Here is a 25192-nt window from a genome sequence, read left to right on the forward strand (position 1 = left end):
TTGGCAATCTGAAACTTTTTGTCAGGGCTTTCCCAAACCTTTCCAAAAAGAGTGTTCAGTTCATGAGAGGGAGGAAACGTTACCACAGGTTTCTTTTCCTTATACATACAGACCCTTTTATCAGGAACAGCAGGTTCCTCGGAGATATGTAATACGTCTAATCTCTTACTAATAAGAGCCACATTAGCATTCAAAGCATTCAAAATATTTACCCAATCAGGAGTCGGCAGTGCCGACAGGGTCACTCCTACAGCCATTTGTGTCCCTAAATACAGTCTCCTCCTGGGAAGAGCACTCAGCCTCAGACATGCCGACACACATGTACCAAACACCCAGACACACCGGGCATATAGGGACAACCCCCCCCCCCCCCCCCCCCCCCCCGCGGCCTTAATGGTGTCCTGTAGCCAGAAGCAGAGCCTTTGAACTCACTGGAAGTAGGTCATACTTCTCTCCCCTTAGTCCCACGAAGCAGGGAGACTGTTGCCAGCAGTCTCCCTGAAAATAAAAAACCTAACAAAAGTCTTTTTCAGAGAAACTCAGTAGAGCTCCTCAGAGTGCATCCAGTCTGCCTGGGCACAATTCTAAAACTGGAGTCTGGAGGAGGGGCATAGAGGGAGGAGCCAGTTCACACCCTTTCAAAGTCTTAAAGTGCCCATGTCTCCTGCGGATCCCGTCTATCTATACCCATGGTTCTAATGGTGTCCCCAGCATCCTCTAGGACGTATGAGAAAGTTAGATTGAAGAGATGAGACGGGGGAGCGGGGACATGTTTTGAGGGGTATGGGGACGGGGGAGGATTAGGAGAAAGAATCTGACAATCATTGAATACACCCCTTTATCTCTATTGAGGTTTGATACATCTTACATTTAGAATTCAAACACTGATTGTTTCTGCCAAATTCACTCTTATCCTACTCAAGATTTCTGGCTTTAAGATATTGAGCATACATTCTATTGGCCCCTCTCAATTAGCGGAGCATATTAGGCTGTGTCTAGATGGAAGATTTTTTTATTGAAGTTTATCTTAATCACTTTGACACAACTCTATAGGTTTCTAAATAAACTACTCTTAAACAATATGATTGTGTTTTAGAAGACGCCAGGTACAGTCATGAAAAATGAGGACTGACTCATCTTCCACCCTCCTGGGTCAGATATAAAGAGAAAGAACTTTAATAGCATTTAAAAATAGAAAATAACACCTGCCTAGCTTGTAGTTGTAAATTTGCCTGAATTTATACAGGTTTATATGCCAATGTGTTGTTTATATCTGCATCTTATTGCAATACTAATATAAGATCTCTATTATAATATATTTGGCCTTTTAAAACTTAATTCCTGATTGATGTGGTCAGAGCCGGCCCTAACCAATATGATGCCCTAGGCAAGATTTTGGCTGGTGCCCCCTAGCACCGCCGCTAATTCTGCAGGAGATGCCTGGCATGAGTCAGCTGGCAGCTCTGCTAACGTCAGGTGCCTTTTGTTTATGAAAATGCATCACATTATTTGCATTACTATGTGGCTAGGATGCACAAGCAGCTTCTGCTGATTAAAATGATATGCAGCATGCCTATATTCTGTGTGCGACTGCGGCTGTATCTGCATACGAAATGCTGCATTACAGTGATTTCCTGGAATACACTGCAACGTAGCATTTCGTATGCAGATACAGCCGCAGTCACACACAGAATATAGGCATGCTGCATATCATTTTAATCAGCAGAAGCTGCTGGTGTCCCTAAGCATATCAAATGCCCTAGGCATTTGTCTAGTTTGCCTATGCCTAAAGCCGGCTCTGGATGTGGTTTAGTAAAGATATATTCAGTGCTTTTCTTCTATGAAGATTGATAGCAATACTCACCTAAACTGCGGAAGGCCCTGTACCCAGCTGAATAACTCCAGGGTTCCCTAAGGGTGGCTACATGCCAGAACGACAGCCAATCACCCCAGAGGGGGATTTAGACCTCATGGGGCCCTTAGCAAAATACCGATTTTGGGCCCCGCTCCCTCAAACAATCCACAGCACTATATTTTCGTTCCGGACATATGCCCCTGACATTATTTGTTGCTTTTCCTCCTTTTATTCTATTACAGTATATTGCTTCCCCCTTTACCCTTCACTGATTGCATTTTATAATTACCCATTACTACCCTCTTCAGTCATAGTGACTGTGTTGATTATATAGCAGTGTCCCACTGACTGTAGCAAGCAGGCCCCCATTGCCTATACACTGTAGTACTTACTACAAAGAATAATAGCATATTGATATATCATCAGTCAGTGCCCCAACCCCACCCCGCCCTGATTGCAGCAGCCAGATGTTATACACTGTACTTAAAATAACACTGTCCACCGCACACACACCTCGCCGTCTGATTTTAATTTGAAGTAGGTGGATGTTATACAAAGTTAACACAAATACTGTAATAAAGTACACTGGAAGAGCTCATGTTTTTCTATGTGCGTGTCGGCTCCTTTCTTTGCTCGTGTGTGAAGTCATACACACATGTGTCATGACGGGTCACACGCACAATACTGCAGGACTGGAGACACAGGAGTGCACTGGATCCGGCACCCAACAGCTTTCTCATCACTGGCAACCTGCCAGGAGTATTTAGCCAACCCAGCTCTCTGACATTTCAACCTTATCAGTGGGCCCCCCTGGGACCTACAGGGCCCTAAGCAGCTGCCTTGTTTCCCTTGTGGTAAATCCTCCTCTGAATCACCCCAAAACACTACATGATGTAATGAACAACAGATCAATACATCATTCTGTCCTTCATTACACTGAACAGCCGAACGTACGATTTAGTCTGATTGACCATGCAGCACGACCGACCAGACGATGTCACATGCAAACCGTGGGAGTGCGCAATTGTGCATGCACCTAGACGCTGTAGATGATTTGTTGTTCCAAAAACGGTAAATAGTCCCAATATTGTTCTAGTGTGTACCCGCCCTAAGGCAGATGGGATGGGGTGCTAAATATGGTAGAAGTTGCTGATACTCCGTAATGTTGAGTACCATTAGAAAAAAAAGCACTGCATATATTATTACGGTAAAAACGTAACAATCCAGATATGTATTAAGAAAATATCTATTTCAAATGTGTTTTAAGGTAAGAATGACCGTTATGAGGAAAAAGAAGAGACTGTTACAACAGCAGCACCAACCTTCTCTCCAACTCCCAGCGGCCCTATGCCTGACCCTTGCCAAGACAACCTAGATGCAATAATTCTTGGTAAGAGATAGTCACTATATATTGAATTCTAAGCCTGAACTTGACGTTGAAATGCATATGTACTAATGTATTCAAAACTGAAATTTCTAGAAACACCCAAATTAAGTCCTTCTCCTATAAGTAATAGCCAATAGGCAATTTGGCCCATTTCATATATTATTGATAGTGCCTACGGGCAAATTCAGGATTACTGATGATGTTTTTTCGATCATCTGTATAAAATATCTGTGGCCTCCTCTTGTAGCCATACTTGCCATATTTAGAGACAATCAGGACAGTTCAGCATTTTACTCATTATCCTGATTGTGCTGGGATGTTTTTTTGCTCAATTATGTGCCACCTACACATGTGGAGACCTCTTGCTTTGAATATTCTTGGCCTCCTCATTTACCGAGGTGTATCAGTTTTGTTTGTCCACTATCTGCTGCATAGCGACCATTTTTAGCGTATTAAAGACATCATTTATCAGAGCCATGACAAATAGCTCCTATTAGATCTGACTCTTCTATTCCTACATGTAGGGCCTTATGGGAAAACCTATGCCTTTAAAGGAAACTATGTGTGGACAATCACTGACTATGGCATTAGTCCGCTCAGCAAGATCCAGGTCCTATGGAAAGGGCTTCCAGGAAACCTGGATGCTGCCGTTCATTCCAAACGCACCAAGAGGACATATTTCTTTAAAGGTAAGGAGTGTTTTGTGTTGTGTTATAAGTCCAGGTTAAATCCAAGTTTATTATGCATATCAGGTTGTTAGTACAAAACATTGAATTATATCCCTTTCAGACTGCCAGCAATAACCCATGTTATTGCACGTGAACGCGCTGCAACCAGTGTTGTGGCGCAGTCTGAAAGGGGCATTATCCAATGTTATTCTTCATTTTATTACTTAGATTTATACTAGAGTGAATGAAAAATGTAATTACAATGGAATTTATGGATGGGATATTTTGAACTGTGTTGTTTGAGTTTCACTCTGGTTCACCTGGAGCCAATATCTAATGTTTTGTTGTGGTGCGTTCTTTTTCAGGAAATAAATTATGGAGGTACACGGATTTTAAATTGAACTCTGGGTACCCAAAAGTTTTAACTAGAGTACCTGCGAATATCAGTGCAGCCTTATACTGGGAAGGAAACCAGAAGATATTTCTTTTTAAGGTAAAATTTGTTTTCACTTGACCATAGTTATCAACTTTTTATGTCTGATCCCCTGGAGATCCTGGGAGGAGGAGGTCGCAGTGAGAGGGGTGATATCAATGTCAATCTTAATTATACCATGATGCCCCCCCCCCCCCCTCCCAAAAAAAAAAAAGCCTTCCTACTGGACAATACTGGGGAAGTAAGCAGGGTGGGGGAGGGCTGTCTACTCTCTTGGGATCCTAGAGTATTTCCCCAAATGTATGTGTCTCGTCCAAATTCCAGGAGAGTTGGCAAGTATGAATAACACTGTTTCGCCATACACTACAAACATCCATTGGCCACACAATGCAGTAATGATGGATGCGTGAGATGAATTGTTACTGATTCTTAAGGTAGCCATTTCAGTTTGTCTGTATATTCATTATATTGAATCGTAATAGTTGGGTTGTCACTTAAGACTGAGTTATTCAATCCTTCCAGCAATAGAATAATATACTATGTGATGATCTAGAAATAAATTAGTTGGTGTCTAGCATTCTTATTGGTGGCCTCATTTAGCAATAGGCTCAGTAAGTTCGTGTTAGAAGCCTGCATTTTAAAGACTTTGTTTTATGCAGTGATATATTCACATAAGTGAATAGACCAGCAGTACAAGTAAATATGGGAAACAAGTACGGGAATACCCAAAACTGGAAGTAGGAGATACATATTGCTGACCTAACGTCATTACAGTGTTGTTCCAGATTTTTATATAGTAAAGAGTAGTAGGTGGGGAGAGAGAGAGGGAGGCAGAGGATTGTAGATCAAGACGGAGTGTTAGGTATTTAGACTTGGGTCTAAGTTGGATGTGGAAATATCATGGATCCCATATTTTAGAAAAAAATAGGGATATGCTATTTATAATGTTGGACATAAGTAAAATGCTATAAACATGCCAAATCCTGATAAGGGTTGCTTGTGGTGAAGGAGCAAAAGGTTTCCTACAGTCAACTGCGATTTGGCATGTGGCTGCTGGAAATATATGGTGTATCAGTTTGGTTTGGTTTGGTTTGGTGTTGGGTAGAATTAGAACCTGGGGTAAATGAAACAGTAGGCAAGGAAATCAAGTTTCCAATGACTGTCTAGAAAAGGAGGAGCTTAGGACAATGCCACCATATATGAAGGAAAGAGCCCTCCCACATACAGCCCCTCCAGCAGCAACCAGGCATATTTGGATTCATTTTAGTAAGACAAGTTGGGTCCATCTGTAAAGTAATTTATAGACATTTTCCTTGATGAGGATGTAAATGAAGCTGGAGGTGGCACAAGCACGGATCTCACCCTATTCGTAGTCATCTAGAGTTTGTCTCTCGTGCAGGGTCATGAGGATCCCTGCTAAATGGGAGAGGGGTTTGAAGTTCTGAATATAGTATAGACACTAGGCGCGTGGTAGAGGCCTGACGTACGATCAAGCATTCACAGGTGGAGGACTTTATGTGTTAAATGCTGCTTATTAACACTATGGAAGTGTCTCAATTGTAAGTATTGGTAAAAACAATTGAGGGATATAAAGTTTGTCTTGTAGGTCCAAAAACATCGGGAAGGAATATCCACTAGTGATACCATTTAAAAATCTAATTCCACCTCTCAGTCAGGTTGAGTTTCCTGGTAGGGTTGCTGTGGTTAAAATGGTCTTGCTACCTAAATTGCTCTATTTATTCTGCACTATACCTAGATTCATCCCTAAATCATTATGCAATAAATTATATAAGATTGTGGTGAATAATATTTGGGAAGGGATAAAACCTTACAATGCGAGGAGTACTTGGGGGGTCATTCCGAGTTGATCGTAGCTGTGCTAAATTTAGCACAGCTACGATCAGGCACTCAGACATGCCGGGGGACACCCAGCACAGGGCTAGTCCACCCCGCATGTCAGTGCCGGCTCCCCCCACAGAAATGCAAAAGCATTGCACATCGGCGATGCTTTTGCATTTGAGGAGTAACTCCCGGCCAGAGCAGCTCCTGCGGCTGGCCGGGAGAACCTCTTCACTGCCCGGGTTGCAGCGGCTGCGTGTGACGTCACGCAGGCGCTGCGGTCCCCCCTCCCAACGGTCCGGCCATACCTGCGTTGGCCGGACCGCACCCCCTAAATGGCGGCTTAATGCTGCCGTCCAGCCCCCTCCTGCCCAGCGACCGCCTCTGCCTGTGTCAATCAGACAGAGGCGATCGTTATGGAACAACGGCTTTCGGACGTCCAACATGCGCCGGCGCATGCCCAGATCCGACCCGATCAAAACAGCAGCGAGCGATCCGGTCGGAATGACCCCCTATATCCCTTCCTAAGTTGAACGGTGGAGTTGCCTTCCCTGATTTGGAGAAGTACCAATTTGCCTGTTTATTGAGTCAACTAGAGACTGGTTTATTCATGAGTCCCCGAAATCTTGGATTCCTATTGAGAAAACTTTGTATGCACCTACATCAGGCATGTCCAAACTGTGGCCCTCCAGCTGTTGTGAAACTACATATCCCAGCATGCCCTGACACAGTTTTGCTGTCAGAGAATACTAAAGCTGTGTCAGGGCATGCTGGGATGTGTAGTTTCTCAACAGCTGGAGGGCCGCAGTTTGGACATGCAGGACCTACATCCTACCTCATCTCATGTGGTTCCCCAGTTCTAGTAAACCTCTAGGCTCTAATTCTTCTAAGGCAGTCCAAGCTACAGTTTCGGCCTGGCATGCATTTGTAACTACTTATGATGAGCTCACATTGGGCCTAATTCAGACCTGATCGTGCTGTGCATTTTCGCACAGCAGCCGATCAGGTCTGAACGGCGCCGGCGCTGCAGTGCGCCGGTGCATGGCAGACAGCCAACGGCCGTCTCAACCCTGTGATCGCCTCTGCCCGATTGATGTCACAAGCAGCCGCTGCGACCCTCACAACGACGGGTAGCTCCCTGCCAGAGCGCAGGAGCTGCGCTGGCTGGGAGCTACTCTTCCTGTTCAAAAGCATCGCCACTGTGCAATGCTTTTGTACTTGTGCGACGGGGCAGGGCCTGACATGCGGGGAGGTCTAGCCCTGTGCTGGACGTCCCCCCGCATGTCAGGGAAGCTGATTGTAGATGTGCTAAATTTAGCACATCTACGATCATGTCTGAATTACCCCCATTACCCTCTCCTATTTTGTCCCAGCTTGGTGTTGCTAATTTGATCCCTAATCTTCGTTTAGAGCTATGGACTAAGGGGGCAATTCAGAGTTGATCACAGCATCAAATTTGTTAGCAGTTGGGCGAAACCATGTGTACTGGAGAGGGGGCAGATCAGGGCCGGATTAAGGCTACAGGGGGCCCGGGGTACTTTAGACAAGGGGGGCCCCGGAGGACTAAATATAGTGTATATAGGAAGGGGAGGTTCCTTACATGTGTCTATCTATCTATCTATCTATCTATCTATCTATCTATCTATCTATCTATCTATCTAACTAAGATAGATAAAAGTATAAGCAGAAAGCTGTTGGAGGCAGTAACAAAATATAGCACATATTATTGAATAGAAAATTAGCATATGTATACACTGTAGAAAAACAATATCACACTGTAGAACCCCCCCCCTGCTGCCGATACATCGCCGTAGGTGATAGGCACAGATTTAAGAGAGGAACGATCGGGGCGTTCGCCTACCCTAGCACACTGCTGCTTTTCAGTGTGATGAGACACACTTTCTCGGTGATGGAGGAGCAGCAGGAGATGGTGTGGCTGCTGATCCCGGCCTTCCTGTCCCTGGACGATGTGTTCAGCATAGCAAAGAGCCCGGGCTCCGAGCTACAGGACCTGACCAAGCAGTGCGGCCCGGAGTCTGTGTCCAGGGTGGTCCCACAAGTAGGCGCGGATTCTTGAGCTGCTTGAGAGCTTTGCGGCAGAGGGTGGGAGGGAGGGAGCAGGAGCTGCTGATCAGGACGATGTAGAGGATACATATGGCCCGGGAGGAGGGCACCACATCGGTGAGTCTCACCGCTTGGTGCCGGTACCTGGCAAACGGAGTGGAACTGCAAGTCTCAGCATTCTGACACATGTAGTTTCACAGTCAGCAGCAGCCCGTTGCCTACAGCAGTCAGCAGATGTGTAGGCTCTACATATATTGGATGTGTCTGGTTATAGATGCAAAAATTACACACATCCCTACTGCACTGTGTTGGCAGGATTATAATAACAGGAGCTCTTGTATTTAATTACGTTTGCCCCTTTATAATAATAATAATAATAATAATAATAATATTTTTTTATTATTATTATTATTATTATTATTATTATTATCAGCTTCTTCAAAGTTGTACAATAAAGAATAAATACAATCAGGTAACTGTCTCAGGCCATGGGTAGGTATTCAGGTGAATAGGAGTGTAGGCATTTATTATATGCTAGGATCCAATGCGATCGCCCCCCTTCCGACGAGGAGAGCTGGCTGCTGGCTGGGGCTAGGGGGGTAGCTGCAGCGGTAGTGCACAGATCATCCGCCAGGTAATCCGCCAGGTTCTATGGGGCTGGATAGCTGGCTGGGTGACACACTGTCATCCTCCCGAGTCCCAAACGTCCCCCTCTTACCACCGCCACCGGATACTGCTGTGCTGGCTATCTATCTATCTATCTATCGACTCCCCAGACTTTTACCATATATATATATATATATATATATATGCTCCCTTATGCTTGCCTCCACCCCCTCTTTGGAACCCCCCCCCCCTTTACAAAACATGCGTTTGCCCCTGTACAGCATACCTACATCCACACAGCATACATACACACACACATACATACATACATACATACATACATACATACACACACATACATACATATACCCTCCAACATTTTACACACAAAACCCGGTACAAATTAGAAAAGTGGGCGTGGCCACGAGTAAAGGGGCGTGGTCACGCCCGGTTTCCAATACTTTCATTGTAAAGTAGAGTCAAAAACTGGTACAAAGCCTTTTTGGCAGGTACAGTTGGAAGGTATGATAGCTAACACACACAAACACACACCATACTTACCTACTCTCCTGAAAGCTGCGGGAGGCTCCCGTTTTTTGGGGTAGCCTCCCGCACCCCTGGAAGAGTGGGCAGGTCTCCCGCATCCTGCTCGCACCCTAGTGATGCGAGCAGGATAGAGAGATAACCTCCCGCATTCGCGGGTCCGTCGGGTGGAGAAGGGGTTAAAATGACGCAAATCGCGTAATTTTAGCTCCGCCCCCTTCCCGCGGACCCGCGAATCGCGGCATTTCCCGATGCGGGGGCGGGGCTTAGTGATGTCACAGTCCGGCCCCACCCCCCTTAGACACATGCAGCGTCTCCTCTCCGGGCTTCTCCCGGAGAGGAGACTTACAATGTAGGTAAGTATTACACACACACACACACACACACACACACACACACACACACACACACACACACACACACACACACACACACACACCATGCATACATCACACACACAGCATGCATACATCACACACACACTACACACCTATAAACAAATAGCATACCTACAAAAACACACACACACACACACACACACACACACACACACACACACACACACACACACACACACACACACCTAACCAATTTAAGAGAAGAGGAGGAGATTCTGCCGGAGTCCATGTGAGTTGAGCACAGGAGCTACTGCTGCACATGCTCAGCAGCTCCTTATGTCTCCAGTACAGAGAGCTCTGCTGATCAGAGCTCTGTGTGAGGAGCATTCACAGCTGCTCGTTAGTGCCTGTGGGTGGCCCTGCCGGGTGCAGAGACGGAGACCAGGATGTCTCCGTCTCTGAAACACAATTCGTCTGCGGGGGAAGGGGAAGTTTGCTGAACTTCATTAAAAAAAAAAAACACGCAAAACTGCCAGTGCTTGACGCAGGCACGGGGGGCCCTTAGATTTGGGGGGCCCAGGGTAAAGTGTCCCCTGGGCTCCCCCCTTAATCCGGCTCTGGGGCAGATATAACATTTGCAGAGAGAGTTAGATTTGGGTGGGTTATATTATTTCTGTGCAGGGTAAATACTGGCTGCTTTATTTTTACACTGCAATTTAGATTTCAGTTTGAATACACCACACCCAAATCTAACTCTCTCTGCAAATGTTATATCTGCCCCACCTGCAGTGCACATGGTTTTGCCCAACTGCTAACAAATTTTCTGCTGCGATCAACTCTGAATTAGGCCCTATGGGTAGTCTTTCTTTACTGGGGCATATACTGATACCGGAGGGCCTAGCTTCCTTCTCAGTCACAGTATGCTGTACCTACACAAGACTTTTATAAATTATAAAACTCTGCAATTACTTCATTGGCTACAGAGTTATCGCCGTCCCCCATTTTGTATACCATCTCTCCCATTGTACGTAGTGTCCAATTTTCAATCCCCCAATCATAAAAGTTGTATATCTTGGTGGTATCGATAACAGATAATGAGTAATACAAAGGAGAAACTGAAGAATCAATTATAGTGGGAGAAGGACTTCTCCATATCCCTTTCAGAGGAATGGGTGCCGATTTATTGTTCATGTTTTAAAGTGTCCAGATGTATTCATCACTCTAAAATGTTTTTCAAGCTTATTCCCAGAGTGTATCTCATCCCAGAGGGGCAACATAAAATTTGTCCCTCTATCCCAAAATGTTGTTACAGGGATTGTGGGTGCGTCGGTGACATATGACGTGTTTTGGACTTGTCCCGTCATTCAATCACTTTGGACCACAGTATTTTGTATGATTGGTAAGGTCATAGTGTTAGGCGCAGCGGTCCGTAGCCGGCCGCTGCACCTTCTCCCCTTTCTGCACGGCACCTGGCAACGCTAGGGACGCCGTGCGCGCTGAGCCGCCGGGTCCCTAGCAACGCTAGGACGCCGTGCGCGCTGAGCCTCCGGGTCCCTAGCAACGCCAGGACGCGTGCGTGCCGAGCCGCCGGGTCCATAGCAACGGGGACGCCACAGGCGGACCGCGTTCCCCGCTGCTGGTGTTTAATTAGTATGCACTCACACATGTTCTCTGGTCGTGCAGCAAGGCAGCTGCACGACATTTTGGGTAATTAGGCTCTGGACTCTGATTGGAGGGTTCCCTGTTTTAAGCCTCCTCAGTGCCTCACACAGACGCCAGTGATAGCTTCCTGCATGCTGCTCATGTTTGGTGAACATCTGTTCCTGGTCTGCTGTGCCCGGTCTTTCCAGTTGTCTGAGTTCCTGAGTCTTGGAGTAGCCGTCTTATCCTAAGGAGTTCTTCTGGTCCTCGTTTACCTGTGGCAGTCGATAGAGAATCTTGCTTGGTTTCGTGAGTGGCGGCTCCGCCGCGAGTTGCGGCCTAAACCGCTTTATATTGTTTTCTGTTATTGGAGCATTTGCGGAGGTATCCGCTTCCACAGTCCTCTCCGGTACTCGGCGGTGCCGTGTAGGAGAGTGGACAAGTGGAGTATTTTGTTGTTCTTTTCCCTGGCGGAAATCCGCGCATACTTTAGTTTCAGCTTTGTTAGTAGCCCCTGGCTTTGTTGTTCAGTTAGAGGGCCCCTTGTTATCACCCTGTCTCGGTTCACTCTTTGTCTCTCATTAAGACCTGAGGGGGCATCGGAGTTGGGCAGACGTAATCCGCCCTTCAAACGCGGCTGCCATGGGCCCAAGCAACCATAGTCTCGCAAGAGTGTACTGACAGCACGGGCGAGACAACGGAGATAGGGTGCCAGGGGCTATTCCCTTTCCATTCCCCTTTCCCAGCATTACGTTCTGGTATTCAGGTCCTACCGTATAAGATCACCCCTGACCTGAGTATCAGAATCATAACATTATCACCGGCCAGAACTTTAAAAAAAAAAGAAGAAAAAAAGGGTTTTTTTATTTTTTCCCATTCTGTTTTGGTGACAGTAAAATCCGGCTTCATGAATCCGGCAGGGTTAGGACCAAATCCCGGTCAGCTTTTGGTTAACCAAATTCAAGAACTAACTCAGATGGTTCAGGACCTTTCTCTTCGGGTGAGATCGCAGGAAGATCTTTTGCGAGCCTCCCCGAGTGTGGTCCTAGAACCAAAGATGCATTTACCCGACCGTTTTTCGGGTAACCGAAAAGATTTTTTTTAATTTTAAGGAAGCTTGTAAGCTTTATTTTCGTTTAAGGCCTAAGTCCTCTGGTACTGAGTCTCAGCGGGTTGGGATTGTTATGTCATTGCTCCAGGGTGATCCACAGACCTGGGCGTTTGGGTTAAGAACGCAAGATCCTGCTTTGTTATCAGTAGACGCCTTTTTTAAATCGTTAGGCCTGTTGTATGATGACCCTGATAGAGAGGCGTCAGCTGAGAGTCACCTGCGTGCTGTTAAAGAAGGTAAAAATCCATCAGAGGTGTATTGTACCGAATTCCGCCATTGGTCGAACGACTGTGGCTGGAATGACCCGGCCCTGCGCAGTCAGTTTCGTCTCGGTTTGTCAGAACTTATTAAAGACAGTCTCCTTCAGTACCCCGCTCCTGAAACTCTCGACAAACTCATGGAGCTTGCTATTAAAATAGATCGTCGTCTCCGAGAGCGGAGGGCTGAAAGAGGAACAACTTTTAGGCCTAGTCCTAGTGTTTATACCTTTCCTGAGGACGTCGAGGAGCCCATGCAGATGGGTCTCTCCCAGCTGTCCCCAGAGGAAAGAACCAGAAGATTAAGTTCTGGTCTCTGTTTGTACTGTGGTGGTAAGGGACATATTGCTCGCAACTGCCCGAACAAGTCGGGAAACGCTCTGACCAAGTGAATTGTGAGGGGGTTCACTTGGGTCTGCAGCTTATCTCCTCAAATGACTCTCTATTAGTTCCTGTTAAAATTTCCTTTGGCAGCCTCGGTTCATTAGTGTCGGCCTTTCGTCGACAGTGGAGCTGCAGGAAATTTTATGGACTTAGCTTGGGCTAAGGCCTTAGGCATTCCACAGATTCCCTTGGATAGACGTATCACCATGCACGGGTTAGATGGGGGTCCGCTTTCCAATGGGATAATTACTCACCGCACACCTCCAGTATTACTTACAGTGGGGGCCTTACATTCAGAAGATATAGAATTCTACCTTACGCATTGTCCGGCAGTCCCTGTAGTTTTGGGTCACCCTTGGCTTGCCTTTCATAATCCCACCATTGATTGGCGGTCTGGGGAGATTTCCCAATGGAGTCCTTTTTGTGTTAAGGAATGTATTTCTCATCCAGTCCGGGTTGCGGCAGTCGTCCCAGAACTTATTCCTGTGGAATATCAGGATTTTGCCGATGTGTTCTCCAAAGGCAATGCGGACATTCTGCCTCCCCATCGGTCCTATGACTGTGCAATCGAGTTAGTACCAGGTGCCACTTTACCTAAGGGGAGATTATATGCCCTGTCCGGACCAGAAACCACGGCCATGAATAATTACATTCAGGAAAACCTTAAGAAAGGCTTTATTAGGCCTTCAAAATCTCCGTTGAGTGCAGGGTTTTTCTTTGTTGAGAAAAAAGATGGGTCGCTTAGACCATGCATTGACTTTAGGGCTCTGAATAAAATCTCTGTGAAGAACACCTATCCTTTGCCATTGATTTCAGTGCTTTTTGATCAGTTACGCTCCGCCGTGATCTTTTCAAAAATCGATCTGAGGGGAGCTTACAACCTCATCCGAATAAAATCTGGGGATGAGTGGAAGACGGCATTCAGCACTCAGTCGGGTCACTATGAATACCTGGTGATGCCGTTTGGCCTGTCAAATGCTCCGGCGGTTTTTCAAGACCTCATCAACGATGTTCTCCGTGACTTCCTTGGGATGTTCGTGGTCGTTTATTTAGACGACATTTTGATATACTCTGAGTCTATAGAACAACATGTTACCCAGGTGCGTCTGGTTCTTCAAAAGCTACGAGAGAATCATTTATATGCTAAGCTTGAGAAGTGTGATTTTCACATCACAGAAGTGTCTTTCTCGGGGTACGTTATTTCTCCCCAGGGATTTTGCATGGAACCGAAAAAACTCCAGGCCATTCTTAATTGGGCACAACCCACTAATTTAAAAGCAATTCAGCGCTTTTTAGGGTTTGCAAATTATTATAGGCGGTTCATTCATACTTTTTCTGACCTGGTCGCTCCCATAGTAGCTTTGACTAAAAAAGGAGCGGATCCTTCCAATTGGTCGCCTGAAGCTGAGTTTGCCTTCCGGGCCTTGAAGCAGGCCTTTGTCTCGGCTCCTGTCCTCAGACATCCTAATCCGGAGCTTCCCTTTATTGTGGAGGTTGATGCCTCAGAGGTTGGAGTGGGGGCTATCCTTTCTCAGGAAGATCCGGAGTCTCAGGAACTACATCCTTGTGCCTTCATGTCCAGGAAATTCTCCTCCGCAGAATCCAACTATGACGTTGGTAATCGTGAATTACTGGCAGTAAAATGGGCTTTCGAGGAGTGGAGGCATTGGCTGGAGGGAGCTAGGCATACTATTACTGTATTTACTGACCATAAGAACCTGCAATATATTGAGTCAGCTAAACGGCTTAATGCTCGGCAGGCACGTTGGGCATTGTTCTTTACTCGTTTCAGGTTTATTATCACCTTCAGGCCTGGTTCCAAGAATACGAAAGCTGATGCCCTGTCACGTTGCTTTCTTCCGGTTCACAATAGCAATCCTGTTACTATCCCCATAGTTCAATCTTCAGTCATCCGGGCAGGCCTCACACAGGATTTATTTACTCAGTTAAACCAGCTTCAACACCAAGCTCCTAGGCTAACTCCTGCTGGTCGTCTTTTTGTCCCTGAATTTTTGAGAGGCACTGTTTTAACTGAGTTTCATGACAACAAAGTCTCGGGGCATCCAGGTATCACTAAGACCTTGGAGTTAGTCTCTCGCTCAGTATGGTGGCCTAGTCTTTCTAAAGACGTTAAGGAATTTGTCCATTCCTGTCAGGTTTGTGCACAGCATAAGGTCCCTCGTTCGTTGCCTATCGGGCAACTCATGCCTTTAGCCGTTCCTCTCAGGCCATGGTCTCATATTTCCATGGATTTCGTGGTAGACCTTCCCCTTTCAGCCGGATTTCGAGTCGTTTGGGTGGTGGTGGACCGTTTTAGTAAAATGGCTCATTTCATTGCTCTTCCCCGATTGCCCTCTGCTCAAGGGTTGGCAGTTTTGTTCCTTCGCCATGTGTTCAGGCTCCATGGTTTGCCCACTGATATTGTCTCTGATCGGGGTCCGCAATTCATCGCACGATTCTGGAAACGTTTTTGTGCATCATTGAAGATGAGACTGTCTTTAACATCTGGTTACCATCCACAGTCTAATGGGCAAACCGAACGAGTCAACCAGTCATTAAAACAATACTTACGCTTGTATTCGGCCAAACTCCAGAATGATTGGTCCGAGTTTCTTCCTTTGGCTGAATTTGCTTATAATAACTCTTGTCATTCCTCCACCAAGGAGTCCCCATTCTTTTCAGTCTTTGGTTTTCATCCTAGAGCCAACTTTTTTTTCCATCATTCTCCAGTTTCCTCGTTGACCTTAACCTCCCACCTCAGAGCAATTTGGAGAAAAGTGCACCTTGCCCTCAGAAAAGCTGCCTTCCGAGAAAATAAATTTTCTGATAGGCTCCGACGTCCTTGCACTTTTAAGGTGGGAGATAAGGTATGGTAGTCAACTCGCAACATCAAGCTCCGACAACCCTCGGCTAGACTGGGACCCAAATTTATTGGACCGTTTCTTATCATTAATTGGAAATACTTTCCACTGTTCCCTGTTGAAACAATATGTTTCTTCCAGGAGATTTCCTCGGAAGACCTCCCAGGGTAGATCTCCAGTGGATGTTCAGGGGCAACAGGAGTTCTTGGTTGAGAAGGTTTTAGATTCAAAAGTTTCTCGGGCCGACTTTATTTTTTGGTTCACTGGAAGGGCTATGGTCCGGAGGAAAGGTCTTGGGTCCTGGATGGGGATCTACATGCCCCTAGACTCAAGAAATTATTTTTTCAGGAATTTCCTCGGAAACCTGGCTTTAGGGGTTCTTTAACCCCTCCTCAAGGGGGGGGGGTACTGTTAGGCGCAGCGGTCCGTAGCCGGCCGCTGCACCTTCTCCCCTTTCTGCACGGCGCCTGGCAACGCTAGGGACGCCGTGCGCGCTGAGCCGCCAGGTCCCTAGCAACGCTAGGACGCCGTGCGCGCTGAGCCGCCGGGTCCCTAGCAACGCCAGGACGCGTGCGTGCCGAGCCGCCGGGTCCATAGCAACGGGGACGCCACATGTGGACCGCATTCCCCGTTGCTGGTGTTTAATTAGTATGCACTCACACATGTTCTCTGGTCGTGCAGCAAGGCAGCTGCACGACATTTTGGGTAATTGGGCTCTGGACTCTGATTGGAGGGTTCCCTGTTTTAAGCCTCCTCAGTGCCTCACACAGACGCCGGTGATAGCTTCCTGCATGCTGCTCATGTTTGGTGAACGTCTGTTCCTGGTCTGCTGTGCCCGGTCTTTCCAGTTCTCTGAGTTCCTGAGTCTTGGAGTAGCCGTCTTATCCTAAGGAGTTCTTCTGGTCCTCGTTTACCTGTGGCAGTCGATAGAGGATCTTGCTTGGTTTCGTGAGTGGCGGCTCTGCCGCGAGTTGCGGCCTAAACCGCTTTATATTGTTTTCTGTTATTGGAGCATTTGCGGAGGTATCCGCTTCCACAGTCCTCTCTGGTACTCGGCGGTGCCGTGTAGGAGAGTGGACAAGTGGAGTATTTTGTTGTTCTTTTCCCTGGCGGAAATCCGCGCATACTTTAGTTTCAGCTTTGTTAGTAGCCCCTGGCTTTGTTGTTCAGTTAGAGGGCCCCTTGTTATCACCCTGTCTCGGTTCACTCTTTGTCTCTCATTAAGACCTGAGGGGGCATCGGAGTTGGGCAGACGTAATCCGCCCTTCAAACGCGGCTGCCATGGGCCCAAGCAACCATAGTCTCGCAAGAGTGTACTGACAGCACGGGCGAGACAACGGAAATACGGTGCCAGGGGCTATTCCCTTTCCATTCCCCTTTCCCAGCATTACGTTCTGGTATTCAGGTCCTACCGTATAAGATCACCCCTGACCTGAGTATCAGAATCATAACACAGAGGTAGTACTATCTTGGCGGGCCCTCTGGGGGCTCTGCTCCACTTTCTCTCTGGGGGATTGTCCAATGCAGATAGATACCTAATGGGACACATTCTGGTAGCCACTAAGGCGGTATTTGCCAGATGTGGAGGACCTCTCTGTGCCTAGCATAACTATGATTGAAAGTAAAATCCCAAAACATTTCACTTTAGAAACTGCATAAGTTAAATACTCATCCTCCGCTTCCTCAATTCATATGAAGTGGTTTAAATGAGATGAATATAGAGGAGCAGGGTCGGGTAGCTTTGTGAAGTCCCACATTGTTAAAGAAAGCTGTACAGATAATGTTTGAGGACTGAGTTCGGACACTGGCATTTAGGAAGACACGGTAGGAAGGAGGTGGAGCAAATCCCAAACATTTTGTACTCAATCACAGAGCAGACGGTCTCTGATGTAGGAGCGTTCCAGAAAAAACTGTGCAAGCCGGGCTGCTAAATAATATAGTCTGAAGGAGGAGTTCATGTAGGACTGGACAGAGCATAGTTTGAGAGATAGAAATCTAGAATGTGCTATTTTGTATCCAGAGTGTAGTCCATATTTCAATAGTCTCAAGAATTGGGGAGGAGAATTGACTGGATCTGTGATAGTCAAAAGAACATTGGGGGTCACAGCTACGATCATCTTCCCAGACATGCGGGGGGACACCCAGCACAGGGCTAGTCTGCCCCGCATGTCAGTCCGGACCCCCAGCACAAGTACTAAAGCATAGCACAGCGGCAATGCTTTTGTACTTGAAGAGTAACTCCCGGCCAGCGCAGCTCCTGCGGCTGGCCAGGAGTTAGTCGTTGCTGCCCCGGGTCGCAGCCACTGCATGTAACGTCATGCAGCTGCTGCGGCCCACCTCCCACACGGTCTGGCCACGCCTGCGTTGGCCAGATCGCGCCCCAAAAACAGTGACTAGATGCCGCCGTGCCGCCCCCTCCCGCCCAACAAATGCCTTTGGCCGTCTGGTATGCGCCGGCACATGCGCAGTTTCCAACCTGATCGCTGCGCTTCGAACAACTGCACCGTGCGATCGGATTGGAATGACCCCCATTGACCACTGATGTTTGGATTAGCATGGATCATGGCTGCCAAAGGCTCAATTACTAGTACTAAAATAAGGGGAGAGAGGGTGCATACTTGGAGAGTACCACTGGAAATATAGAATTGCGAGGACCAAACCCCATTGGCCAACTCCATAGCTCTAACTTGCTATAGATACCAAGGCAGGAGTTTTCTGATTGTGAATGCCCTGTATTATATTAATTACACATCAAATATTATCAGAGGCCTGTCAGGGATGACTCCAACTGGGTCAGAATTACTCAGTGAGGAGAAGAGCGGACTGAGGGGATCATTCAGATCTGATCTGCTAATTTTGCTGTCCTGCAATCAAATAGTCGCCACCTCCAGGGGGAGTGTAAATTCGCCGTGCATGCATGCGATGGCATGTGTACACCGAGCAGCGAAAATCCAGTGTGTGCAGTCTGTGCACAACCCAGGATTTACTCCTACAGTGCGATGAGAACAGGCTGATCGGGGCCGAAGCGGACATAAGACACCCTCCCCGAAAACAGGGAATGCCTGTGTTTTTCTGGACACTCCCAGAAAAACGGTCAGTTACCACCCACAAATGGCCTCCTCCTGTCAATCACCTTGTGAATGCCCCATGCGAACGGATTTTTCGCACCATCCCATCGCTGACCGGCGATGCCCTTTATTGTTGTCCGATGCGCGTGCGCATTGTGGTGCATACGCATGCGCAGTTAGGACTTGATCGCCCGCTGTACAAAAACGCACAGCAGCGATCAGATCTGAATCACTCCCTGAGTTTGTTCACCAGATTTTTTGCATAAATTATGAGATCTACATTTAATAAAGAAGTTGGTCTGTAATTTGCGCAGTCCTGCTTTTGGGATTACAACAATGTCGGCCAATGTGGTAGCCTCATCAAAAGGTGCCCCCTCTATAATAGAAGAAAGTCAGGAGTATCGCTGAAATATTATTATTTTTTATAGTATTGGAGTGTAAGCCCATCTGGCCAGGAGCTGCAGAGGATTTAAGATCCTTAATATCTGTTAGGCTGTCTATTACTTTCATATGAGATCCTGCCCATACTGGAATGTTATTTCCCTAAATAACGCATGACCTACACTCCCTGTTGCTTTCAATACGCTTGGCATCCATCATTTACTTAGACATTTCCATTTGTTTGTCCATTACAAATAAATCCTCTAGATACCATAGAATACGATTCAAATCATGTACACTCCCACATAACCTCTTCTAGGCAGGCTAGATTACAAAATAAATCTGCCAATGGTTGTGTGTTTTTTTTAAAGGTATCAACTGTATAGCAAATTAGCAATACCAGAAACAGAGCATAAATCATATATTTCTTCTTTGCAGGGGGATAACTATTGGCAGTGGGATGAGTTAGCATGGAGCAATCTGTATCCCAAGAAAATCTCCAATCTATTCACAGGAATCCCTGGTAAAGTGGATGCAGCCCTGACCTGGAAGAACGGCAAAATCTATTTCTTCAAGGGAGACAAGTACTGGAGGGTGAGCAAGCAGCTAAGTGTGGAACGGGGATACCCACTCAGCAAGGCAGAGCGTTGGATGCAGTGCAACCACCTTAATTAATGACACTGTAAGTGTAAGGAATGTGTTGCCCACTTACAGCAGTTCTTGAGACCTGCTCACCAACTAGAAAGACGACCAGGAGTCCTCTTGCCATATATTGACGTCTATGGCAATTTTTTTTTAACTATAGCACAAAACTTAAAAGGCAAATTAATGAAGATTCCATGTAATGCAATTTAAGGAACGTTCCTCTGTGCATTCAGCAATTGTCTCACCATTTGGATATCATAATGCAATGACTGTGGATACTTCATACCATTCCCTGGCACCTGGACTAATGAAGTTGTGCACTAATCATGACTACAGATTTAATGGCAGTTAAACAGCACCAGCTATAGAACAAATATTTCTACAGCATTATAAGTTCAGGGTATGATGGACACTTTGGACCTAATTCAGATGCGGTTGCAAAGCGGCTATTATAAGCAAATCAGCTGATATTTTCTTACTGCGCATGCGTTTGAGCCGCAGTGCGCACGCACATCAAGTGAGTTACATTTACACTGAGGAATGGCTCGCAGAGTGACAGGAAGACAGCGTTTGGGGGTGGGAATGGGGATTGGTTAGGTAAACGCAGGCGTGTCATGGCGTTCAGACGCTGTTTTCTGGGTGTGAATAAATTAGCAGTTGTGATCTTACTTGCTACTGGAGAGCTCTCTGTGTCCCAGGAGAGTAGTTCAGCCTGCGCGTCTTCAGAGTCACTCAGACTACGACATGACCTGATTTGCTGCGATGGTACCACTGTATCAACAATGCGATAGCACTGGGCATCTTTATGCTCAGGTTACCATATTAGCATATAATCGCAATTGCGTACGGCAAACGATAGGAACAGCAAAAACAAGAACAAGCGCACCTGAATTAAGTCCTCTGTATCTTCTGCAGCTAACTTTTGTTTTACAGTGATTCAGGCATAATGCATTATAGTGGTCAAGTATTTTAGGCATAACAAATCAACCATAAAAATCTGTACATAATGAATATGAATTACATAATGCAAGCATGCAGCAGGGCTTGTGAACTAAAGACCTTCATTACAGCATGCACAGTCAGTGTGTGTCTGATTTACTGTGGGCTGGAAAATGTGGTGTGCTGTAATATGTAAGTCTGCAGTGCCATCTGCTGGCAGGTGACAATTTAAGTACAAACAATAAAATATTTGGAGTAAAGTTATTTGTTTACATTGGGACAGTGCTTACAGACAAGATTCCATTGTTACCTATGAAATGTTGTTTTTCTTTGACTGGTCAGTTTAGTCCACGTTTCTCTTATTTATTTGTTTAATTCCATTGTACTGTAGGCTGCATTTTTGGAATAAGATGCTGCATATACTATACAAATCCTATGTGTTGGGTACGAAATCAAGGCAGTTACAATCCAGACTATCAGGATGTGACAGCGGTATCCTGACGGTCAAAATCCTGACAGATCCCAGTAATGATTTTAACCCTAACCCAACCTTTCCTCAGCCTAACCCCCTGCCCAGAGCCTAACACTGACCTCCCCTAGCCCCACCCTCACACAGAGCTGGATTAAGGCTTCGGGGGGCCCGGGGTACTTAAGACAGTGGGGCCCTAAAATCTCGAATTAAAATCATAACGTCTTCAATTACTACAAAGAAAATTACAATTCGGTGGTAAATTTGAAAGAATCTTTCAGATAGGGAGCACACGCATGTATATATATATATATATATATATATATATATATATATAGAATTCACATTCTAGCACACGGTATGAGCCGAAATTCACATTATAGCACACGGCATGAGCCGAAATTCACATTACAGCACACAGTATTAGCCGAAATTCACATTACAGCACACGGTATTAGCCGAAATTCACATTACAGCACACAGTATGAGCCGAAATTCACATTATAGCACCCATTATGAGCCGAAATTCACATTACAGCACACAGTATGAGCCGAAATTCACATTATAGCACCCGGTATGAGCCGAAATTCACATTACAGCACACAGTATTAGACGAAATTCACATTAAACCACACTGTATGAGCCACAACTCACATAACACCACACTGTATGAGCCGCAATTCACATTACGCCACACAATAGGAGACAAAATTTACATTACACCACGCTTTATGAGATAAAATTCACATTACACCACATGGTATGAGCCAAAATTTACATTACGTCACACGGTATGAGGCAAAATTCACATTACGCCACGTGCGAATGAGCAGCTGCGGCCTGGCCTGAAGAGACCCCATAGTACCCCCCAAACACATTGCATAGAGGGCGAGTGTAGACAGGAAAGGGTCGGGTGGATGACGGGCGCAGGTGTAGAGAGCGGGTGTGGGCGGGCGTAGCGAGCGGCCGTAGAGAGCGGAAGGTCTCTGTGCGTGGGAAGTCTGTGCAGGCGGACGGCCGTAGAAAGCAGGCTGTCAGTGCCGGCAGGCGTAAAGCGTGGGCGGGCGTACAGTGCAGTCACAGTCAGGAATAAAACTGCACACTCGGCAATGAGTCAGCTACAGGCGTTTGCTGGACATTAGGGGGTGCCTGTGTGCACCAGGCACCCCCCCATGCGCACGCCTATGATAAATATGTCTATACATACATATATATGCACATGCCTATATATATATATATATATATATATATACACTGTAGATATGTAAACACATATACACACACATTTACATACCTCTATATATATATATATATATATATACACACACACATATGTGTATGTATATATATATATATATATACACATATATATATACACACATATATATATACCAAATGTATATCTAGACCACAGATCCAGAATAGAGGGCACTCACCAGTCCAACTTCAATTAAAGGGTTTTATTGATACATCAGAATCAACTCATAGTGTCGACGTTTCGGCTTAGTCAAGCCTTTTTCAAGACAGCCCAGGAGACATCTGCTCAGCATGCCAGGAATAAGCATACTGACAACCTCTCACGGGCTCCCCTATATACTGCACACAATCAATTAATTAACTTAATTACCGGAAATGCATCACATTAACACACCCTGGGTTCTCCGTGTTATTTCACTATATAATCATAATATTTAGAGTACATATCGTGTAACAGTGCCATAGGGTATATTAGCCTTATATATACATATCAGACAATCATCAAGATATAAACTGATTAAGGTACTAAGTTACTAACCGAGGTTTTAAATTAACGTCCATACCGGAAGTAATCGTATTTGCGTTCCACCGGCTTCAATGGACGTTTCTCCACCCACATTAACAACTATGCCTGAAGTGCGTCACGTCACATCCGTCGCACAATAACATGTAACCGGAAGTGCGACCCTTGCGTCTCACAGCGGAGTATTTGCGTTCCACCTATTATTTACTAGAGGGGCTTCACATTTCACAAAGTATCTCCAGTATAGAATACCTTTCGTCAGGAATGCAATGTTATCACAGAGTGTGTCTAACATTATATAGAGGAGCCCATAAGCCATCACCACACCACATTAAAATACACATCACCCTCCCATATTGGACCGCCCGCCACACCACATCAGACCCAAAGGGTCAAAGGTGTATGTCAGCCAATCCATATGGGACATATATTAAAAAGCTCATAAATAGTTAAACCAATTAATTCATAAATGGTATAGGAACATCTAATGTAATATAGTTTTCATTGTACTTCTCGCTAAAGATCAATCAGGATCAAAGCTGTTTTGTTGTATTCAACTTTCAATGTATAAAGAATTTCAGTGGGTTATTCTCATTTAACCCACGTGGTACAACAGTGTCCAGTGTATAGATCCAGCGTGCTTCAAGTTTCTTTAATGCGAGTACTCGATCGCCACCTCGCACCAATTCCGGGACCTGGTCAATGACCATACACCGTAAAGATGAGACCTGATGATTATACTGGAGGAAATGTTTAGCTACCGGTTTATCAGTTTCTTTTGTATCAATCGCTGTCCTGATCGAGTATCTGTGGTTTGCCATTATATATATATATATATATTTATTAAAACCCATTAGACAATATAATAAATAGATCCATACGTTTTTGTACAGGTAGAATGGGAGAGCTGCCAGAGAATGGGTGCCTGCTGCTCCCTGGTAGCGTCCAGATTCTCCCTCCGCGCTGTCCTCCTTCCCTGCAGCCTGCGTGCCCAGCCAATCACTGAGCCGCAGGCTGCTTCTCCTCACATTATTGGGCAGCTGAGCCGTCGCTCAGCTGTCCTTCCATTAGAGGCACAGGCAGTGACTACACGCGTGCTGCGCGCCGGCCGCGGCCGCTCGGCGCCAGCCGCGGCCGCTCGGCGCCAGCCTTCAGTGGAGCGGGAGCCGCCGGAGCAGCCAGGGACAGCAGTTGCTGAGCTGCCCTGCCGCTGCGTGTGGCGCCGGCTCCCGGGAGCGCAGCGCAATACCGCAGATCGGAACAGAGATCCGATCTGCGGCAGCGGCGGGGGGCCCTTTGAAAAAAAGGGGCCCGGGGTACTTATCCCCGGGGCCCCCCTCTTAATCCGGCTCTGCCCTCACAGCCTAACCCCACCCGCAGCCTAACCCTAACCCTCCCACTAGTGCCTAGTGTCTAACTGTAAACCCCGTATTTACCTTCGGGATCCGTATGGAGGCCGCTGTTGGTGATCTGACAAATTAGACAACCATACTTGCCAATATTCTGGCTTCCTCCTCCACGAGGAGGCAGACAGCTCGGCATGGTGCGGGTGTGGCTCGACATACTGGGGCTGTGACGGAGGTGGAGCGATGCTGGATAGGGGCAGAGACGGGGTGTGTCTATATAATAGCATCATCACAGACCTGCCCCCACTACACAGTGCCGACATTGCAGACATTGTGAGGCAGGGGTCGGGGACATGATTATGTGATTCACTACAAATTACATCATCGGCCCCCTATCTGCGGGAGCTTGTGTGCGGCTGCGGGGGAAGTGTGGGCAGGTGCCGTTGGCCGGGAGACTTGCGATCTCTTCCAGGGGGCCGGGAGCGTCACCCAATTTTCGGGAGCCAACTGATGTTTTATACATATGATCTAGTTTTGAGTCGCACACAAAAGGATCTAATGGCGGTAGCCAGTCTG

The 25192-nt window shown here is 46.4% G+C and overlaps 1 protein-coding gene across 1 annotated transcript in view; it reads left to right on the forward strand.

Annotated features, from left to right (window-relative positions):
• The window catches only part of MMP19 (matrix metallopeptidase 19), a 49382-nt gene extending 28098 nt beyond the window's left edge, over positions 1-21284 (forward strand). The window contains exons 6-9 of the mRNA XM_063952578.1: positions 3123-3245; positions 3767-3931; positions 4276-4403; positions 19875-21284. Of these exons, the coding sequence (XP_063808648.1) occupies positions 3123-3245; positions 3767-3931; positions 4276-4403; positions 19875-20111 (653 nt within the window). The 3' untranslated portion in view covers positions 20112-21284. The remainder of the gene's footprint in view (positions 1-3122; positions 3246-3766; positions 3932-4275; positions 4404-19874) is intronic.
• The last annotated feature ends 3908 nt before the right edge of the window (positions 21285-25192 follow it).

The sequence above is a fragment of the Pseudophryne corroboree genome, chromosome 2 (genome assembly GCF_028390025.1).
Source record: "Pseudophryne corroboree isolate aPseCor3 chromosome 2, aPseCor3.hap2, whole genome shotgun sequence".
Classification (NCBI taxonomy): Eukaryota; Metazoa; Chordata; class Amphibia; order Anura; family Myobatrachidae; genus Pseudophryne; species Pseudophryne corroboree.